We start from the raw sequence: 18,394 nt of genomic DNA on the forward strand, positions 1-18,394 counted from the left end.
AGCATAATATGCTGCCTTCAAGAAGACATCTTTTCCAGGGACGTCCATGCATATTTCAACAAGACAATGCAAAACCACATTCTGCACACATTACAAATTCCTGGCTGCGGAGGAAGAGGGTTCGGGTACTTGACTGGCCTGCCTGCAGTCCCGACCTGTCTCCAATAGAGAATGTGTGGAAGACCCCGTACTGTTGCCCACCTTAAGACTTGTTTGCAGGAAGAATGGGACAAAATTACACCTGAAACACTTCATCACTTGGTGTCTTCAGTCCCTAAACGTCTTTTAAGTGTTGTGAAAAGGAATGGCAACATTGCAAAGTGGTAAATGCTTGACTGTCCCAACTTTTTTTGAAATGTGTTGCAGGTCTGAATGACAGGAAAGGATGCATATTTACAAATGACATGAAGTTGACCAGACAAAACATGAAATATTTTGTGTTCATATTGTCTGCAATGAAATACAAGTCAAAGTAAAATTAGAAATCACTTCTTTTTTTATTTGCGTTTTCCATACTGTCCCAACTTTTTCTGATTTGGGGTAGTAAAATCTTCTTGATTCTGGTTTGTGGTTTTATTTTTATTTTTTCATTCTCATATTCTAATCCAGTAAAGGTGAGATGATCAGTGGGTTTGAGTTTTTACCTTCATCATTAAGGCATGGGCTGAAATATGAATAGAGTTTCTCAGTGAAAGTCTGACCAGTGAAAGAGTAGAGATGAGATCTGGACTCCACATCATAAAAAGAGACCAGACCCTCCTCATAATCCACAAACACACCCACCTTCTCAGGTTTCACTCTCAGAGATAAAAGGACAGATGGACCTGCACAAGCTAAATATTCATTCTCATTCCTCAGAATCACAGTCCAGACTCCATCCTCAGGTCTCAGTGTGTTTATCTCCTTCCTCTTAATGGATTCTCTGGCCACTCCTAAACTCCACTTAGTCTTTCCCTTCACCTGCACCTCATAGTAAAATCTTCCTGAACTGAATCCCTGCTTTGCCAGAACACAAGGACACTCATCAAATCTCTTTGGGTTTTCTGGGACGTCCTGCTTAATGTCTCCATCACTGACTTGTTTTCCATCCTCAGACACGATGAGATATGGATTTGCTGTATCAGGATCCAGAGTCAGATCCACTGAGAGAGATCAGACATTATCAATCTACTTCAGAACAAACACGTTCAGATGTACAGTATATAATACAGATTATAAACAGAAGTATTGTGAGTGTATTGTGTCAGTCACACTGTACCTGCAAACTTCTGCACACACTTCAACCCTGTGAACACAGATGACAATATAATGATGCATTATTTATAGGAATAATTTCAGGTTAACAGTGAGTTTCTCTCTATTGGCAGCATCAGTGGTGTGTAGTGAGTTCTGCTGATGTGTTAGTGTTTGTACACGGATAGTTACATCATGTTGCTTACATGTCTCTAAAGTAAGTTAAAGTAATAGTGTTTTAGCTGATTATGACGTGAGTTAAAGTTTGGATGGGACTTAACGAAAGAAAGTTAAAGAAAAGTTAATGTTAGTAATGGTTATATTTATGAAAAGTGTGTTCATTTGCAGACAGAGATAAAATAATTTACAGGTCACTGATCCTAAAATGTTATTTAATCCATAATTTTCCTTGAAAATAATTATTTAGCTAGATAATTACTAACAAACAAAAAAATACACTGTATGATATTCACATACCAGTTTGACTGAGCTTTTCATTTAGAGTCCCATCTAGAGTTTCCTTCAGTTCAGTCAGAGCTGTAATCAGAGAGTTCACATTCACATCAGAGTCAATCCTGATCTCAGTCCAGTTCTTGGTGTGTGGACGACTGTACAGAGATGAGCTCATCTACAGCAGGAGAGAGATGGAGAGAGAGAGAGAGAGAGAGAGAGAGAGAGAGAGAGATTTTTTTGTGATTTTTTATAAAAACATGTTTATTACATCACTTTTTCAAATCATCAAAAGATTTAACACCACAAAATATCAAAACACAACTCTTCCTCCAGCACTGAACAGATAGCATCATCATAACACCACTGTTGTACAAAAGTATCAACATCATTCATTGCTCTATAATACCTAAAATCTATTGTAATTCTAGACTTTACAAATGCTTTAAAAATAGGCAAAAGCTCCTGACCATTCTCAATTGTATTCCTCCTTGTTACAAGTATGGCAAGTTTCGCTTGACCTATCAAAAAATTAATTAACTGCCATTTTATCTTTTGATTCTGACTATAACCAGCTCCCAAAATGAAAGAGAGTATATACCTCTCCACACTTTAAAAAAGCCTTACTTAATATGTCAAACAATGGCATTAATCTTCTACATTCCAAATAGCAATGAAAAACAGTCTCTCTGCATCCACAAAAAATACACTTATCATCAACATTATGATTAATAACAGATATAAAAGCATTTACTGCCACAACACCATGTAAAATTCTCCACTGTAGATCACCAACATGTTTGGTCAATGGTGGTTTATACAGCACCCTCCACACTGGTTTAACTCCCTCATCTAGTGCAAGTTTCTCCACACTGTATCAGTTCTCTTGTCCAACATTGTTCTGTTAAATACTTTCACAAAACATTTGTACATCAATTTTCCCCCTAACACAGCCAAGTCTAAATCCTTTAAACCTTTCAAATCCAATAAAGGTCCTGATGTATCTTTTAAATCTGGAGTAAGACCAAGTTTTGGAAAGGGATCCTTCTCATCTGAAATTATGGACCCATCTTTAAATCCTTTTAACAACTTTATCTCCTCCTCTGTTAATTTTTTTCTCCAAAGGTCAACTATTTTTGCAGTATGACGAATTGATCTCTGTCCCAACAAAGTGGCAACTGCATTAATATCTTCCAATTCAGGTCCAGACACATCAACTATACACTTCAACTGGAGTGTTTCTGGAGGTGCAGAGTATCTGAGTTAGACCCATCGTGCTCTCGCTTACATCGAGCCTTGCCCCTTTAACCAAGGGTTCTTCAAGGAGTCTGTTTTCTCCAGTCTATGAATGATAAAATGTCTCCAAACTTTGAAAAGTCCTCTATAAAAAGGTGGTAATCCATTAAGGCAAATGTTCTTAAGGTCCATTAGAAAGAGTGCAGAGTCCATACCAAGACCTTCTACTCTCTGTAAGATTGTTTTGGCCATCATTAGCCATACCAAATCTGCAGACCCCTTCAAAAACTTTTGAACAAATTGTAGGCGAAAAGTCGCTAGCCTACTTTGCAAGTGCACCATGCCCTGCCCTCCCTCCTCTTTGGGCAAATAAAGCACACTTTTAGGAAGCCAGTGAAGTTTGTCCCAGAAAAAATTTACTAAAATTGCCTGTAATTTTGGCAAAAGGCCAACAGTTGGGTCGACACAAGACAATTTATGCCACAATGTTGATGCTACTAAATTATTGATTACAAGCACTCTTCCTCGAAAAGACATTTGTGGATGGATCCATTTCAATTTTTTCAGTCTGCCCTCTATCCTTTCCACAATTCCCTCCCAATTTTTCTGTTGTGCAGCTTCATCACCCAGGTATACTCCCAAATATTTAACCCCCCCCCCCCCCTTTCCATAACATCTCACCCGGTAACTTTGGTAAACCCTCCTCCCATTTTCCAATTGCCAGAGCTTCGCTCTTCTCCCAATTTACTCTTGCTGATTAAATTATACAAAAGTCCTTTACCACAGATTCCAAATTGTCAATATCCTTTTGGTTATTAACTATTATCATAACATCATCAGCATATGCTGACACCTGATGCTGTAACTCTGTGCAATGATAAACCTACAATTTTGTTCCTTAATTTTATTAACAATGGTTCAATAGCTAGGGAGTATAACATTCCTAAAAGCGCACACCCTTGTCTTATACCCCTACTGATATTAAACGGGGCACTTAAACCACCATTGACCTTCAGTATGCTTTCAATGTTCTGGTACAACACTCTAATCATTTTAATAAATTTCAAACCAAAACCAAAAGATTGTAAAGTCTTCCACAGATATTGATGTTCAATTCTGTCAAAAGCTTTCTCCTGATCCATAGAGATGAGTCCTAAATCCACCCCCATGAAACCCGAAACATCCAAAACATCTCTTATTAGATGAACATTATCAAAAATGGATCTACCTGGCACACAATAAGTCTGGTCCACATGAATGACCTGGCCCATTACTTCTCTCAGTCTATTAGCCAAGGCCTTCGACAAAATCTTCATATCAGAGCACAGCAAACTTACAGGATGCCAGTTCTTAATCTGCTGTAAATTGCCCTTCTTAGGAAGCAGTGTTATAGCTGGTCTTCGACAGCTCAAAGGCAGTGAGCCTTCTGTCAGACTCTCATTAACAACACTCAATAGGTCCTCACCAAGCACAGACCAAAACGCTTTATAGAACTCCACAGGGAGTCCATCAATACCAGGAGACCCCCCCCCCCCCCCATCCATGTCTTTAAGGGCATTCCAAAGTTCCGGGTTAGACAAGGGTCTTTCCAGGTGTGCCTTTGAATCCTCAGCAACACTGGGCAGTCCTTCATGGAAACTGGCAGACAACGGATCGTTCTCTTTGTATTCACTCTTGAACAGTTCACTGTAAAACCTTACAGCTCTCCGTCTTATATCGTTTGTTTCAGTTAACTCCTGGCCACTCTCTGACCGTAAAGAGTGAATATATCTGCATTGGCCATTTTTTTTCTCCAAGCTAAAGAAAAATTTAGATGGGGCATCCATTTGAGCCAAGTTCTGATACCTTGACCTTATCAGAGCTCCTTGTGCCTTTATACCAAGCATATTCTCTAAAAGAGACCTTTTGGATTTTAATGTCTCAACTTGTCTTGTTTCTTGCTTAACATCTGCCAATGCTTGCAAGTTAACAATTTCAGATTCCAATTTTCTCATGTCTCTAGTGATGTCTCGAGACACATTGAAAGCATACTGTTGACAAAGCATTTTTATTTAAATTTTTCCACAGTCCCACCATTGTCTCAAATAATTAAAACATTCTTTTCTTAATTTAAACTGACTTCAAAAGAAACAGAAAACTTCTTTAAAATTCAAGTCATTTAACAAAGATGTATTCAAATGCCAATATGCACTCTTAACCTTAACATTTGCATTAAAAACCTGACATAAAACTAGAAAATGATCCGTAAAACCAACTGGCACAATTTAAAAAAATTTCACAACATTTACATGGTGTTTAAAACAATAAAACCTATCAAGTCTTGCCATAGAGAGAAAATTATCTCTTGTATGTTACCACGTATACTGTTTAACATTGCCATTAAATTCCTTCCATAAATCACATAAATTATGTGCTTCAATCATTTCCCGAAGCACTCGACTTGAAGCCGCATGAGGCTCTACATGGTTTCTGTCCAACATTTCATTTTCTGTGCAATTGAAGTCTCCACCCAAAAACACATACTCATCAGTTTTACAATTCTGCAAAGTTGTACTTATACTATTCAGAAAAAGAGTCCTTTCTATACCATTCGTAGGGGCGTACACATTTATAAATACCATCTTATAATTTTCAAAAGTTACCCGTATTATCATAAGCCTTCCAGCTATTACTTCATCCACCTGATATGATACCAGCAAAAACTTTTTTGCAAATAAAACAGCCCTTCCTCCTCTATTAGAACTTATTTGTGTTTACACCACTTCTCCCTCCCATTCCCTTTTCCAATCAATTACATTCATGCAGTCACTGAGTTTCTTGTACATACATTACATCTATATTCAGAGGTGTCAAGTAACGAAGTACAAATACTTCGTTACCTTACTTAAGTAGAAATTTTGAGTATCTATACTTTACTGGAGTAATTATTTTTCAGCCTACTTTTTACTTCTACTCCTTACATTTTCAAGCAATTATCTGTACTTTCTACTCCTTACATTTTAAAAATAGCCTCGTTACTTCTATTCCATTTCGGCATGTTTTCATTCCGGCTTGTCATAAAAATAAAAATAAACTCTCCAGATAAATCGCGCCATCCGGACAGAGTGAATTTGATTGTGGTTGGATGAGAAGGATAAACATAAACCATTCCGACACCCTATTGGGTTGTAGGCGATCAATCACGCCTGCACCTACACAAATCACACACCATGCTGCCAAATAGGGCGGGTTCTCGCCGACGAGCACGCACTTTCAGCCAATCAGCGATCAGCAGGCAGACGTGCTCAGCCTCATTCATGACTTTAGCCGGGTTTTTAGCTCGATAACTCGTAGCTGTATATTCCAGTGATCGCTATGCCAGTGGCATAAATACACAGTAAGTTGTATCTACAGTAAAGAGTGGGAGAGTGACTCAACTCTCAAACGTGAATTACACCTGTGACTCGAAGACTCTTTAAATATAACCGTGACTCCTGTCCATCATCATATACACACTTAGGACATCTGACTGCAACTAGCAACCCCGACAGATGCTGAAAGAGGTTTAAATCAACGATTAATCTGCTTTGACTGTGCTAAGTGCATGTGCCATGTACTTCACGAAAGACATACTGTAGTTTTGTCAAAGCAAAGTGCAACACAAAGGTAAGCGCATTGTTGTTATTTATTTGTTGGCGGATTATTGTAGCCTACAGTATAAATGAATTACGCATTTTGACAGTGGTGTGTGCATTAACGTGTGAAATGCCTGTTAATTACATAGCTTTTTCCAATCTCTATATTGGGCACTTTTTGCACGTAAATTGGCTTCTTACTGTTGACATTGAAAATCTTGTGTTTTTCTAAGGGATTGCTGTTTTGACAGTTTCTACCTGACATATAGTCATATTTGAACCGTTTTACTGGGAATTTTTTTTTTAATCATCAATGTTATGCTTTAAGGAGATAAAATGGTAACTTACTTATCAACATTGATTGGTATGTCAATAAAATAATATCAAATTATTTTGGCAGTTAAAGTTTTTTTTTTTTTTCTTGGAGTGACTAGTTGCCTATAAGTATTGTAAGAGGTGCAAAATTCAATAATCAATATCAAAATATCAAAATCAATAACCAGGCATGTTATCAATAACCATTTTCTTTAAAAAATATAAATGTACATTTGGTGAGGTTTTTGGGCTGGAAATTGTTGACCCAATCTGGCCACACTGATCACACATTCAAATAATGGTTATTGATAACATGCCTCTGAATTTTGACTTTTTGCACCTTTACAATATTTATAGGCAACTAGTCATCACATCTTCCACTCCATGAAACACGTTAATGCTCAGTAGTACACAATATGGTTCTTTAATGTATTTGCATTGTCCTAAAATGCGTTCATTTCAATGGGAATATATGCGGCTGAAACGCGTAGCCAAGTGCATCTAAAAATGTTCAACATTAACTTTTTAATATAACATTATAGTCATTATGGCCTTCAGAAAAATGTTTTTTTGAGGAGGTGGGGTATGCACTGTGGCGTGGCCTAATCTTTTGTCCTTAAAGGGATACTTCACCCAAAAATGAAAATTCTGTCATCATTTACTCACCCTCAAGTTGTTCCAAACCTGTATGAGTTTTTGTTCTGAAGATATTTTGAAGAATGTTTGTAACCAAGCAGATAGAGCAACCATTGACTGCCATTGTAAGGGGAAAATGCTATGGCAGTCAATGGTTGCATATAATCTGCTTGGTTACAAAAATTCTTCAATCTTCAGAACAAAGAAACTCATACAGGTTTGGAACAATTTGAGTAAATTATGACAGAATTTTCATTTTTGGGTGAGCTACCCCTTTAATGGCATTTTTTCCCCTTACATTACTTTTACTTTTATACTTTAAGTAGTTTTGAAACCAGTTACTTTTACACTTTTACTTGAGTAAAAAGCTTGAGTTGATACTTCAACTTCTACAGAAGTCTTTTTAAACCCCAGTATCTATACTTCTACCTGAGTAATGAATGCGAATACTTTTGACACCTCTGTCTATATTCTTTTGTTTTATTAGCTCATAGAGCATCATTCTTTTCTGAATATCTCTTGCCCCGTTTATATTGAGTGAACCCACCCTTATTGCACTCATGAATAATAGTGTAAAAAACTGACACAACACATTACTCACAATAAACGAACACAAAGACTTATGTTGTTTCAAAACCATTTTCTGTTTGTAGTTCTTGTCTCAATCTAGCAACACATTTTTTAAGCCTGTAAATTTCTTGCACAGTAAATTGTTCAGTTCCTTCACCCCTCATTAGTGTTCCAACTGACTCTATAAACACTCTCCAATCAGGGAAAAAATCCACAACCTGTACGTTTTTCATGTTCTTAGTTTTTTGCAGGAAAGCCCTAATTTTCTCAAACTAGTCTTTCTTCTGTTTTCCTTTATTTCTGCTATCAATTGCCTCACTCTCCGAATCATCCACTGTACTGTATTCACTTTCAACACATTTAACATCACTAGCACCGCTATTCCGGTTTCTTTCCATCTTTGTCTTAATCCTTTTCCTCTTAATAGGAGTTTTAAAGATCTCTTCTTCATCCACTAATTCACTGTCCATTCCTTCTTCTAGGACAACCTCAGCAGCCTCAACCACATTACTACATTCAGCATTTACTTCTCCCCCATCTGCCCCTTCCATCTCCATGTCATTCACCTGTTCACCCACGTTCTCTACTGATTTATCACCATCTACCACATTATCTTGAACCTGCTCTTCCACTGCACCTCCTCCACCACCATCTTCAGCAGTTTCAACATTAGCAGTCCTCTCCGGACATGTACGTCTTAAATGCCCCTCTTGGCCACATCCAAAGCATTTCATTGTCTCAGATGACGCAAAGACAACATAGTCAAAACCATCAAATTTGAATTTAAATGCCACACTAAGTTCTTCAGTTTCATTTTTCAAAATCATGTAAACCTGTCGTCTAAAACATACAACATGTTTCAATAGAGGTGATTTGCATCCTAAATGAATCTTTTTCATTTGAGAGACTATTTTTCCATGCCTTGATAATTCTGCCAACAACAGATCATCCTTTATAAAGGGAGGAACATTTGACAGTGTGATTTTTTTTTTCTTGCAGGCTGAACCAAAGGCATTACCGGGGTAAAGGTATCCTTTATTATTACCCCACTTTGAACCACACTATTCACCTTCTCTACGCTGTCGAGAAAAATGACGATAGCACTACTCATGCGTGACGCTGACATAATACTTTCATATTCGACGGCCTTTCCGACCGCAAGACTACACTCTTCAACCGAGCAACTCATCACCGGCATGATTTTAATCCCGTGCCTGCGTGAGAGTCGCTCAAACACCACTTTCTCTGAAGCTGCCGGCGTTGCCATCACCGGTGCTCAAAGACACCTAACCAGCAAACGCTGGCGGGCAGCGTTCTCAACTTACAACCTCGCAAAACAACTATTTTCTGCACCACAACTTAAACTTTAAAAATTCCTTCCAAAAAAAAAAATTATAATCAATCACAAAGAAAGGAAAGTTTATAGAGAAAGAAGACAGAAACTCACTCGTCCGCACCACACTCTCACGCCGACTCCGCCCACTCACTCCCAACATCCGCTCAGAGAGAGAGAGAGAGAGAGAGGGAGAGGGAGAGGGAGGACTGTTAAATGTGTTCATTATTTATAAAGTTAATTCAATAGGTTTTATTCTGGAGCTGTTGAGGCAAGACACCGCAGGTGAAAAGGGTAAAATATCCAAAGTTTTCTGAAATATTTAAATAAATGAGGCATTGTCTATAGAGTTGGTCCAAAAGTCCCCAAAGTTTGTCAGATTATTATTTATTACATCACTACAAGTGTGCCTGTTTTCATAATTTCCCTACTTATTCTGACATAGACTTAGCCTGACAAGCCAGACCCACATCAAGATGTTGGGTCTGGAAACTCACCATTGGCAGGGCTCAATCCGAGGGGCGGGATAAACGGTTGTCTTTCAAATTCCCTCTGCAGGCAATTGGATAGCGCCATGAGCGCCACAACCAACCAGAGCAAAGAAGAAGGTGAAGCCGAGCTAACGTTAGTTGATAGACTTTCGCCGTATCCGGTCGGCACATATTTTCTTTTCTTAAGAATGACTTCAGTGCCGTTCTTTGTTCTTCTCTCAAAGAAAATCTGAACTCCAAGGCTTCCAGAGTCGCGGCCAAAGCCGATTCAAAAGGCCGCTGTTCGTCAGCTTCTTTGTTTACGAGTAGCACGCTGAACCTCCGCAACTCTGCCGTGACGTATCGTCATTATGTTAAGCCCGCCCACCAACTCTACACACGCTGCGATTGGCCTGACCAGAGTTTGGTTTTTCCTGCTCTCAGGTCTACCGAGAGTTGCTAAACTACACTCGCGGCAAAATAAATGTTCTGCCGCTAGGATGCGTCTAGATTTCTAGGCTACCATAGACTCACAGTTGGAAAAAATAATAATAAAACTAACAATTACTATAGGGGATATAGCACCTTCAGTGCACCTCTTTTGCTGTGGCTTGTTTGGAACTATTGCCATTGGAGAAATAGAGCAAAAACAGAATATGATCATGTGACTCAAGTCCCCCACCTCTGGTTTGTCCTGTAATATTGTACTTGATGGCTGATGAGACAGATGTTGACTGACCTGTATGAGGTGGAGATGATCGTCAGTGTGTGAGAGCTGCTCCAGCTCAGTGTTTCTCCTCTTCAGCTCAGTGATTTCCTGCTCCAGCTCTTTAATGAGATCTTCAGCCAGTTTCTCTGCCGCTTTCTGCTGTTCCTCCATCATCTTCAGCAGCTCAGACTGACATCTCTCAATGGAGCGGATCAGATCAGTGAAGAGCTCAACACTGGAGGACTTCTCTTCCTCTGTGTTTCTCTGATGAATGACAACAGTTTAGAGATGTTCTATTTGTTAATCTATTATGTATTCACATATTTCTAAAGGAATACTAAATGAAAATCTCTCATCATCAATTAACCTCAAATCACTTTCTTTCCCCACCAGCGGTTTTTTTAAGTTGCCAGCCACTGCCAGCATTTTTGATCATTTTCACAAAATTGTCATGGCCCCCAGAATAGTTTGTTGAATAAATATCTGAAACATGCAATATAGTAAAAGAAAGAACAAAGTTGTATTATATCTTAATGCATTATTTTTATCAACAGGGTAAGTTTTATAAAAAACAATACTTTGAACAAAAATGCATTTTTGGATCATATTCAGAAAGATGATCAAAACATAGATGGAGTAGATTGAGCCCATTAACACCCCCAAAGCTTTATAGTCCTATAGCTCGTCCTGGGTCGACATTTCATTAGGGTAACATGGGCAGATTTGATTTATATGCTGTTTCATGTTGATTGCATAATTAGGGGCCAAGCACCGAAGGTGCGAAGGCACCTATTGAAACCGTTCCCGTTCTTATTATTATTATTCATCTTCTTCTTCTTCTTCTTCCGCCACGAAGTCTATGGCAGCCCATAGAACCGTATGGTAAAAAGTTGTGAAATTTGGCACACTAATAGAGGACAGTCTGAAATGTCACCGTAGCAAATTTGGAGTCTCAAACTCAATCCCTCTAGCGCCACCATCAGTCCAAAATTTGACTCATGTTTATGCTAATAACTTTTGAACCATAAGGGCTAGAAACAAAATTCTTTTTTCCTCTGATTCCTTGGCTCAAGACGATTCGATTGCACCCTATGACGTCATTTTCCGTCATAAAAATTTTCCCACCATTTTGAATTTTCCGAAAAACCTACTTTTACGAACTCGTCCTAGACGGTTCATCCGATTTGCACGAAAATTGAACCAGATCATCTTCAGACCATGCTGACAAAAAATCTTGCAAATCAAGTTGATTCGTCAAATCATTTGCGATAAACGCGCAAACAAATTTTACATAGCGGTTGCAAAAACACTCTTAAGGCAATATCTCCGCAACGCTTTATCGTATTCAAACCAAACTTGGTACATGTCATCACAAGCATGACTTGAGGCAACATACAGCGTTTCGGCGCAGCGCCACCTACTGGTCCGGAGATACGAAAAATTGCTCTTTTTGCTTATAACTTCTGAACTGTTTGTCCAAAAATCATAAAAGTGGTCTCGTTACATTCAGGACGGCATGCCGAGTCGTCTGATATTCAATTTTACCATATCGGCCATTTTGGCTGTCGGCCATTTAGAATTTTGTCAAAAAATGCTATATTTTACAAATGCATTAGTATATTGTTACTAAACTCGGTATGTGACTTCCTTGCTATGCCCTGAAGGTACTCAAAAAGTTTTAGGGCAGTGCCACCTTGTGGTCAAAAGATATAACAAACTTGACAAAAATGCTAATAACTTTTGATTAAATTAGCCTAGTATATTGAAACTGGTCATAATAGAGTCATTGGCTCATGCCGATTCAATTGCAACCTATGATGTCATTTTCGGTCATGATAATTTCCCCGCCATTTTTAATTTTCCAAAAAACCTACTTTTACGAACTCGTCCTAGACGGTTTGTCCGATTTGCACGAAAATTGAACCAGATCATCTTCAGGCCACGCTGACAAAAAATCTTGCAAATCAAGTTGATTTGTCAAATCGTTTTCGATAAACGCGCACACAAATTTTGCGTAGCGGTTGCAAAAACACTCATAAGCCTATATCTCCACAACGCTTTATCGTATTCAAACCAAACTTGGTACATGTCATCACAAGCATGACTTGAGGCAACATACAGCGTTTCGGCGCAGCGCCACCTACTGGTCCGGAGATACGAAAAATTGCTATTTTTGCTTATAACTTCTGAACTGTTTGTCCAAAAATCATAAAAGTGGTCTCGTTACATTCAGGACGGCATGCCGAGTCGTCTGATATTCAATTTTACCATATCGGCCATTTTGGCTGTCGGCCATTTTGAATTTTGTCAAAAAATGCTATATTTTACAAATGCATTAGTATATTGTTACTAAACTCGGTATGTGACTTCCTTGCTATGCCCTGAAGGTACTCAAAAAGTTTTAGGGCAGTGCCACCTTGTGGTCAAAAGATATAACAAACTTGACAAAAATGCTTATAACTTTTGATTAAATTAGCCTAGTATATTGAAACTGGTCATAATAGAGTCATTGGCTCATGCCGATTCAATTGCAACCTATGATGTCATTTTCGGTCATGATAATTTCCCCGCCATTTTTAATTTTCCAAAAAACCTACTTTTACGAACTCGTCCTAGACGGTTTGTCCGATTTGCACGAAAATTGAACCAGATCATCTTCAGACCATGTTGACAAAGAATCTTGCAAATCAAGTTGATTTGTCAAATCGTTTTCGATAAACGCGCACACAAATTTTGCGTAGCGGTTGCAAAAACACTCATAAGCCTATATCTCCACAACGCTTTATCGTATTCAAACCAATCTTGGTATATGTCATCACAAGCATGACCTGAAGCAACTTGCAGCGTTTCGGCGCAGCGCCACCTACTGGTCCGGAGATACGAAAAATTGCTATTTTTGCTTATAACTTTTGAACTGTTTGTCCAAAAATCATGTCTTCCGCACCATGCTTTGAAGGTACTCAAAACGTTTTGGGGCAGTGCCACCTTGTGGTCAGAGGTTATAACAAAATTTACAAACATGCTAATAACTTTTGATTAAATTAGCCTAGTTTAATGAAACTGGTCATAATACAGTCATTGGCTCATGCCGAGAACAGAGATACTAATTTTTCCATATTTGGTCAAACATCCTGTCCTCAATGTTCTTATTTGATCAAAACCTTCTTTTTCAAACTCATCCTAGACCGTTTGTCCAATTTCCACCAAAATCGAATCGTATCATCTTCAGACTGTGTCAACAAAAAGTTAGGGATTTTGCATCAATAGATGAAACCGTTTTTGTAAACCGCAGCGACGAAGTTGAGCCATTATGCCAAAATTACTCTTGAGGCTGTATCTCTGCAATGCTTTGACATATTGGCATCAAACTTTGCATGTGTCATTGTTCCCTTATTCTGACCACACCACATCAATTTCGTATCTGTGCCACCTATTGGTCAAAAGTGATAAACCATTAACTTACATTATCAGTGACTCAATATATGATATTTCAGCCATTTTGCCTAATCTTCTTAAACTGTATAATTGTTAATTGTTGCAGTTGGTCTGACACTCTCAGACTACAATGCATTTTCAGCCTTTTGCTTAAAATCATCTTAAAACGTGATTAATTGCTCATTGCTCCAGTTGATCTGACACTGCCAGCCATTTTGGCATGTCTTGTCTTCTTCTTTGCGCTTGGCCCCGGTATTGCTGCTTGCAGCTATATTTAGGGGCCAAGCACCGAAGGTGCGAAGGCACCTATTGAAACCGTTCCCGTTCCTATTATTATTATTATTAGGGGCCAAGCACCGAAGGTGCGAAGGCACCTATTGAAACCGTTCCCGTTCTTATTATTATTATTCATCTTCTTCTTCTTCTTCTTCTTCTTCTTCTTCTTCCGCCACGAAGTCTATGGCAGCCCATAGAACCGTATGGTAAAAAGTTGTGAAATTTGGCACACTAATAGAGGACAGTCTGACATGTCACCGTAGCAAATTTGGAGTCTCAAACTCAATCCCCCTAGCGCCACCATCAGTCCAAAATTTGACTCATGTTTATGCTAATAACTTTTGAACCATAAGGGCTAGAAACAAAATTCTTTTTTCCTCTGATTCCTTGGCTCAAGACGATTCCATTGCACCCTATTACGTCATTTTCCGTCATAAAAATTTTCCCGCCATTTTGAATTTTCCGAAAAACCTACTTTTACGAACTCGTCCTAGACGGTTCATCCGATTTGCACGAAAATTGAACCAGATCATCTTCAGACCATGCTGACAAAAAATCTTGCAAATCAAGTTGATTCGTCAAATCATTTGCGATAAACGCGCAAACAAATTTTACGTAGCGGTTGCAAAAACACTCTTAAGGCAATATCTCCGCAACGCTTTATCGTATTCAAACCAAACTTGATTCATGTGATCACAAGCATGACTTGAGGCAACATACAGCGTTTCGGCGCAGTGCCACCTACTGGTCCGGAGATACGAAAAATTGCAATTTTTGCTTATAACTTCTGAACTGTTTGTCCAAAAATCATAAAAGTGGTCTCGTTACATTCAGGACGGCATGCCGAGTCGTCTGATATTCAATTTTACCATATCGGCCATTTTGGCTGTCGGCCATTTTGAATTTTGTCAAAAAATGCTATATTTTACAAATGCATTAGTATATTGTTACTAAACTCGGTATGTGACTTCCTTGCTATGCCCTGAATGTACTCAAAAAGTTTTAGGGCAGTGCCACCTTGTGGTCAAAAGATATAACAAACTTGACAAAAATGCTAATAACTTTTGATTAAATTAGCCTAGTATATTGAAACTGGTCATAATAGAGTCATTGGCTCATGCCGATTCAATTGCAACCTATGATGTCATTTTCGGTCATGATAATTTCCCCGCCATTTTTAATTTTCCAAAAAACCTACTTTTACGAACTCGTCCTAGACGGTTTGTCCGATTTGCACGAAAATTGAACCAGATCATCTTCAGACCATGCTGACAAAAAATCTTGCAAATCAAGTTGATTTGTCAAATCGTTTTCGATAAACGCGCACACAAATTTTGCGTAGCGGTTGCAAAAACACTCATAAGCCTATATCTCCACAACGCTTTATCGTATTCAAACCAATCTTGGTATATGTCATCACAAGCATGACTTGAAGCAACATGCAGCGTTTCGGCGCAGCGCCACCTACTGGTCCGGAGATACAAAAAATGGCTATTTTTGCTTATAACTTTTGAACTGTTTGTCCAAAAATCATGTCTTCCGCACCATGCTTTGAAGGTACTCAAAACGTTTTGGGGCAGTGCCACCTTGTGGTCAGAGGTTATAACAAAATTTACAAACATGCTAATAACTTTTGATTAAATTAGCCTAGTTTAATGAAACTGGTCATAATACAGTCATTGGCTCATGCCGAGAACAGAGATACTAATTTTTCCATATTTGGTCAAACATCCTGTCCTCAATGTTCTTATTTGATCAAAACCTACTTTTTCAAACTCATCCTAGACCGTTTGTCCAATTTCCACCAAAATCGAATCGTATCATCTTCAGACTGTGTCAACAAAAAGTTAGGAATTTTGCATCAATAGATGAAACCGTTTTTGTAAACCGCAGCGACGAAGTTGAGCCATTATGCCAAAATTACTCTTGAGGCTGTATCTCTGCAATGCTTTGACATATTGGCATCAAACTTTGCATGTCATTGTTCCCTTATTCTGACCACACCACATCAATTTCGTATCTGTGCCACCTATTGGTCAAAAGTGATAAACCATTAACTTACATTATCAGTGACTCAATATATGATATTTCAGCCATTTTGCCTAATCTTCTTAAACTGTATAATTGTTAATTGTTGCAGTTGGTCTGACACTCTCAGACTACAATGCATTTTCAGCCTTTTGCTTAAAATCATCTTAAAACGTGATTAATTGCTCATTGCTCCAGTTGATCTGACACTGCCAACCATTTTGGCATGTCTTGTCTTCTTTGCGCTTGGCCCCGGTATTGCTGCTTGCAGCTATATTTAGGGGCCAAGCACCGAAGGTGCGAAGGCACCTATTGAAACCGTTCCCGTTCCTATTATTATTATTATTCATCTTCTTCTTCTTCTTCTTCCGCCACGAAGTCTATGGCAGCCCATAGAACCGTATGGTAAAAAGTTATGAAATTTGGCACACTAATAGAGGACAGTCTGAAATGTCACCATAGCAAATTTTGAGACTCTAACTCAATCCCTCTAGCGCCACCATCAGTCCAAAATTAGACTCATGTTTATGCTAATAACTTTTGAACCATAAGGGCTAGAAACGAAATTCTTTTTTCCTCTGATTCCTTGGCTCAAGACAATTCGATTGCACCCTATGACGTCATTTTCCGTCATAATAATTTTCCCGCCATTTTTAATTAACCGAAAAACCTACTTTTGCGAACTCGTCCTAGACGGTTCATCCGATTTGCACGAAAATTGAACCAGATCATCTTCAGACCATGCTGACAAAAAATCTTGCAAATCAAGTTGATTCGTCAAATCATTTGCGAAAAACGCGCAAACAAATTTTACGTAGCGGTTGCAAAAGCACTCTTAAGGCAATATCTCCGCAACGCTTTATCGTATTCAAACCAAACTTGGTACATGTCATCACAAGCATGACTTGAGGCTACATGCAGTGTTTCGGCGCAGCGCCACCTACTGGTCCGGAGATACAAAAAATGGCTGTTTTTGCTTATACCATTTGAACCGTTTGTCCAAAAATCATAAAAGTAGTCTCGTTAGATTCAGGACGGCATGCCGAGTCGTCTGATATTCAATTTTACCATATCGGCCATTTTGGCTGTCGGCCATTTTGAATTATGTGCTAAAATGCTATATTTTACAAATGCATTAGTGTATTGTTACTAAACTCGGTATGTGACTTCCACTCCATGCCCTGAAGGTACTCAAAAAATTTTGGGGCAGTGCCACCTTGTGGTCAAAAGTTATAACAAACTTGACAAAAATGCTAATAACTTTTGATTTAATTAGTTTAGTATAATGAAACTGGTCATAATACATTCATTGGCTCATGCCGATTCAATTGCATCCTATGACGTCATTTTCGGTCATGATAATTTCCCCACCATATTTAATTTTCCAAAAAACCTACTTTTGCGAACTCGTCCTAGACGGTTTGTCCGATTTGCACGAAAATTGAACCAGATCATCTTCAGACCATGCTGACAAAAAATCTTGCAAATCAAGTTGATTCGTCAAATCATTTGCGATAAACGCGCAAACAAATTTTACGTAGCGGTTGCAAAAACACACTTAAGGCAATATCTCCGCAACGCTTTATCGTATTCAAACCAAACTTGGTACATGTCATCACAAGCATGACTTGAGGCAACATAAAGCGTTTCGGCGCAGCGCCACCTACTGGTCCGGAGATACGAAAAATGGCTATTTTTGCTTATAACTTCTGAACTGTTTGTCCAAAAATCATAAAAGTGGTCTCGTTACATTCAGGACGGCATGCCGAGTCGTCTGATATTCAATTTTACCATATCGGCCATTTTGGCTGTCGGCCATTTTGAATTTTGTCAAAAAATGCTATATTTTACAAATGCATTAGTATATTGTTACTAAACTCGGTATGTGACTTCCATGCTATGCCCTGAAGGTACTCAAAAAGTTTTAGGGCAGTGCCACCTTGTGGTCAAAAGATATAACAAACTTGACAAAAATGCTAATAACTTTTGATTAAATTAGCCTAGTATATTGAAACTGGTCATAATACATTTATTGGCTCATGCCGAGAACATAGATACTAATTTTGCCATATTTGGTCAAACATCCTGT

At 38.5% G+C, this 18,394-nt stretch overlaps 1 protein-coding gene across 1 annotated transcript in view; it reads right to left on the reverse strand.

Annotated features, from left to right (window-relative positions):
- Positions 1 to 503: 503 nt before the first annotated feature.
- The window catches only part of LOC307117672 (E3 ubiquitin-protein ligase TRIM39-like), a 41,500-nt gene continuing 23,609 nt past the window's right edge, over positions 504 to 18,394 (reverse strand). The window contains exons 4-7 of the mRNA XM_079802663.1: positions 10,597 to 10,830; positions 1,711 to 1,861; positions 1,259 to 1,285; positions 504 to 1,142 (exon numbers count right to left, since the gene is read on the reverse strand). Of these exons, the coding sequence (XP_079658789.1) occupies positions 601 to 1,142; positions 1,259 to 1,285; positions 1,711 to 1,861; positions 10,597 to 10,830 (954 nt within the window). The 3' untranslated portion in view covers positions 504 to 600. The remainder of the gene's footprint in view (positions 1,143 to 1,258; positions 1,286 to 1,710; positions 1,862 to 10,596; positions 10,831 to 18,394) is intronic.

Source organism: Gobio gobio (assembly GCF_949357685.1).
Source record: "Gobio gobio genome assembly, chromosome: 21".
Taxonomy (NCBI): domain Eukaryota; kingdom Metazoa; phylum Chordata; class Actinopteri; order Cypriniformes; family Gobionidae; genus Gobio; species Gobio gobio.